Source organism: Aplysia californica, unplaced genomic scaffold (assembly GCF_000002075.1).
Source record: "Aplysia californica isolate F4 #8 unplaced genomic scaffold, AplCal3.0 scaffold00220, whole genome shotgun sequence".
Lineage (NCBI taxonomy): Eukaryota > Metazoa > Mollusca > Gastropoda > Aplysiida > Aplysiidae > Aplysia > Aplysia californica.
The window spans coordinates 982,819-987,211 of record NW_004797490.1 but is presented as its reverse complement, the minus strand read 5'-3'; the positions used below and the strand labels follow the sequence as shown (position 1 = coordinate 987,211).

General features: G+C 40.3%; 1 protein-coding gene across 1 annotated transcript in view; it reads right to left on the bottom strand.

Moving 5' to 3' along the window:
• Positions 1-3,400, bottom strand: part of LOC101858784 — a gene marked incomplete at its 5' end in the record, with an annotated part of 5,628 nt that extends 2,228 nt beyond the window's left edge. The window contains 1 exon segment of the mRNA XM_005099632.2: positions 2,937-3,400. Coding sequence (XP_005099689.1) covers positions 2,937-3,261 — 325 coding nt within the window.
• Between the last annotated feature and the right edge of the window lie 993 nt (positions 3,401-4,393).

Sequence of the window (4,393 nt, the reverse complement as noted above, 5' to 3'; positions counted from 1 at the left end):
GGGAGAAAATGACCTTACATGTTTGATAGGAAAGAAGGAGAAAACTACACCAGAGCACCCGCCTACCACCCACAATCATCTTTGTGCTGTCGGCAACTCGTATTGATCTTGACTTCGAAGTCTTGGGTCGTCTTACTTCAGATGTCTGTAACCTTTCACATTTTACCACTACTTAGCCGGGGGATTGGAGGAGCGAAAACATTAGCAAAGGTTGCTCCACCTATCTTAGACCTTCAGTTTTATCATTCTCACTTCGGGACATTATGATTTATGCCCCTCTTCCTCCCGGCACGCCCAACCAACGAGATCCAGCATTTGTTTGACATAAACTAACGAGAAGTACCAATTGTGCGCGGAGAGAGGGATGACTTATTCTATAATATTTCGCTACCACAGAATTGCAAAGTTCTATCGGCTCAGTAGCAAATTTTGAGAATTTGATGTCAAAGATTTTGAGTTTCTACATTATGTCAAGTCAAGCTTATTCGAAGGCAATTCTTTGAATATCTATAAAGCGACTCTGAATAAACTTACGATTTTGATGGAGCAGATAGAACTTTTGGTTTTTAATCTTATGGTATTAATAACTTTAAAAATCCAAAAATATCTGATCGAACTTTGTTATTCTGAGGCAGCAATTTTTCAAACCTGAGTCATCAGATACATTGTGCCACATCGTCTCTCAGATGGTGGCGACAGTGACTACAGTGCCACTTTGACGGAACTAAACAGTACAATTTCTCAAGCACAAAAAGGAAGACCATGCTCTTATAATTGTCTTCTGATCCGACTCTTTACAATTCACTCCAGGCCGCTGAGGTCCCGTTTGTTTCAACTTCGTAAATACGCTGAAGTTCTATGTCTAAATTCAAGGGCGGTATGGACATTTTTGCTATGCCTGGGACATTTTCCTTTGGTTTCATGTGCAGTTGATTGAGGATCCAGGAATTCCGTGTCTTATGGGATTTCTTTTCCAAGGTACTCGTTGTAAGATAATATGCAGAAGTATGTGGGCGGGGTTATACTTCAAACCTATCCTTCATCTATCGTACTTCTTTTTTGTGTTTGTTACTATCTTGTAACACCTCACATCTTCGGCACTTACATGACTTTACAGTGTTGCAAATGCCGTAAAACTCTTTACTAAAACTAAAGCAAAACCTATGCTTATTGAATGTATACGTACGACTGTGAACAAAGCACGCATTCTACGATCAATTTCAGTTCTTGCATTGACTGTTTATCCGGAATCTCTTAGAAAATCAACCACTCGTAAAACGCCTCTCAGATGGGAGGTCTGCGATTTCCCCAACACTTTCCCTTTCCTCTGATCCGAGGACTTGAGCACAGCGCCGGAAACACCGTCTATTGTTGACGAGAGCGGGAATTGCACAAGCGTGTACTGAGTGCCATTACGAGGAAGTACGAAAGGGTGAATCGATAAGAAAAACATCTCTCTCAAATTAGAAAGGTATTCATCCACAGTTACTTCTTTTTCGTAGCTTTTGGCTAGAGAATTTTTTGACTTGTCCATTTTAAAGTAAAGACTTTATAGACTGAGAAATAAGCATAGCTTTTTTTCTTGTAATTTCCCATACGCACACATGGATCTGGATCTGTGGGTGGCTGATGGGTCTTCTGGTGTGGGTTGCTCCTTCTTTCCTATCCAACATCTATCGGTCTTATCTCTCCTCTTTCACTTTGTATGTTACACTATGGTAGTAAAACCTCTAATCTCCGGCAGTTTTTTACCTATTTGTGCTGCATCTTTTACTAAAACTGAACTAGAATTGGGTCTGGGTCTTAGTGCAGAGAAGGGTGTCGACAAGACTACGGTCATTTAGTGCAGGGAAAAAAGCAAGATATAATTAAACAAACAGAAACAATGGATCGAAAGGTAAGGACTTATAAGTGGCATCCTCCAGTCATCATCTCATATACGTGGTGGAAGTAAGAAGAATGGAAAACATGAAAATATAGAGGCTTAATGTTATCGTCCTAAACAACACTCATGTATCTTACTGGACGATGGGAGTACTAGAGACAAGAACGAGTAACACAGTGTGGGTGAGTGAGAGATAAAGAGAGAGAGAGAGAGAGAGAGAGAGAGAGAGAGAGAGAGAGAGAGAGAGAGAGAGAGACGTCAAATGTTTACGGGGTTTATTCTCCAGAGGTGGGGACTAACACAGAAGACTGTGTTAAACATTTACACCTCTTTATGGTAGAAGAATTGCGTGGCAATAAGCTTAAAAACTATTCAAACATCGCATGTTTGGAAAATTCACATCAGGAATCTGAACTCAGACGCCAACAGCGCAGTCAAACCAATTATTAAGCCTTTGTACTTATAGGTATTGTACAAATCGTATACTATTTACTTCCATCGCCCATATACTTTTTGTTTGTTTTTATTTTAGTACGGAGAAGCACGACACAATGGTCATTTAGTGCTGAGAAACAGTAATTCAGACAAACAAAAACAACAGACGGAAAGGAAAGAAGTTGGACTTACTAACCTACTAGTGGCTCTCTCCAACCACTGCTCACAGATATGCGAAGGTGGAAAGCTTTAGATTAAATACATCTCCAAGCCAAGCAAACTTAGAGATAACATTAAAGACCTTTGGGAAATTGGAACATATAAGATACGATAAGATAAGATAGTACTTTATTATCCCAGAGGGAAATGTTCCTTGGCTGTACAGGGCCGTAAAAACACATGCAGGTATACATACAAATTTGAATTATATATATTACTCTCATTAAAATTCAATATGAAAGGAGAAGTAAAGCTGACATGTCCAAACTGGTATGTGCTATGTTAAATGATCATAATTGGTGAAATTGGTGAAATTGTATCGATGTAATACCTTTATCAACACTATTGACCTTAATATGTGCAACATGGAACATATTGAAGAAATTACAATGCCTACCCAGCTGTGCGATGTCAGACAGACGCCGTTCCCGGCTTCCTTCAACGCCAGTTAAACCGGAACAAGATGAAGACTTCCGGACCGCAGGGGACGTCTGCTTGTCATTGGTATCTGTTGCTGCTTTTAATGACTGCACCACACCAGTATGACTATAACGTCGAGGCTGCAGGCTGATGCTCTTGGGATTTGGGCTCTTCAGACTTTTGACCATCTTGGCAACATTAGACGTACTTCCAAGACTGTCGTCTGCTTCCGACACGGACTCGCTCTTCACTTCTTTGCCTTTGTCCTTAGAGCGGCGGAGTTTGAACTTAAAGGTAGGCATCTTTGTTGTTCAAATGGGATTGCGACCGCTTGATTTCTTTGACTGATCGCTGTTCTTTGTGCAGAGAAACTTGGGTCGCACTTTGGCGAAGGCCACTAAGGAAATCCTTGAAGCCAGTTGGATGAACGGTGAACACAACCTGAAATGTAAGATACAATTTTTTGAAAATGGTGAAATGGTATAGGTTTAACACCCCTGTCAACACTTAGGTTATTTAAGAGGCGGGACCTCCGAGTTTAACGTCCATCTCCGAAAGGACCAAGCCAGTTGGGAAAATCGTGTGAAGTGCCTTTCCCAAGGACAACGTACGCGGACCGAGCTAAAAATTATTTGAATGCACACGTTAAAATGCAATTTAGTGTTAGACTAGTTAAAGAAGCTGCACCTTGCACCTCTGAAAAAGGATTTATTTTTTAAAAAGGGGTGCAGAGAGGAACTTTGAAAACGAGCCTCCGGAGATTTAAACCCTGATCGCGTAAGCAAAGTAATGATAAGTCAAATCAATAGAACTAACATTGCGCCTTGGGATGACTCGTGATATTTTGAATTAATGACATTCCACTGTCAAGTCGGAGTTAAGAGAGAGTATTAAGAGAGATTATGCTGGATAATATGTTAGACACGACTGTCTGTTGCAATTTATATGACACCCACAAAATATGTAACGATGATTCAGACTGATGACCATGATTCTGGAATGGCTGATAACAACGTGGATTAACCAAGCGTTTTTATTTTGTTTTGTTTCAGTGAAGGGTACATCGGAACGATAACGGTCATTTTTTTCGCGCTGGACAAAAGTAATAGAAATAAGGTAAAGTTTAAAAAAGAAAAAAGAGGGCCCACACTGATGCTTTTCAACCAACAATGTTTTCAGACTTTCGACGGTGAACAAAAAGAAGTACATGCATGTAGAAAGCAGCTATGGTAGGAGTCGGTTAAGTACATGCATGTAGAAAGCAGCTATGGTGGGAGTCGGTTAAGTACATGCATGTTTTACGGCTCAATTGACACAATTTGTGTGGGGCCGGGGGGGGAGAAAAATGCGTCTGAACTAATGTAGCTAAATTTAGTTCATGAAAAGTGAGTAAAGTAGATTGTCTCTGTTTCACAATTATGGTCACTATGTGAT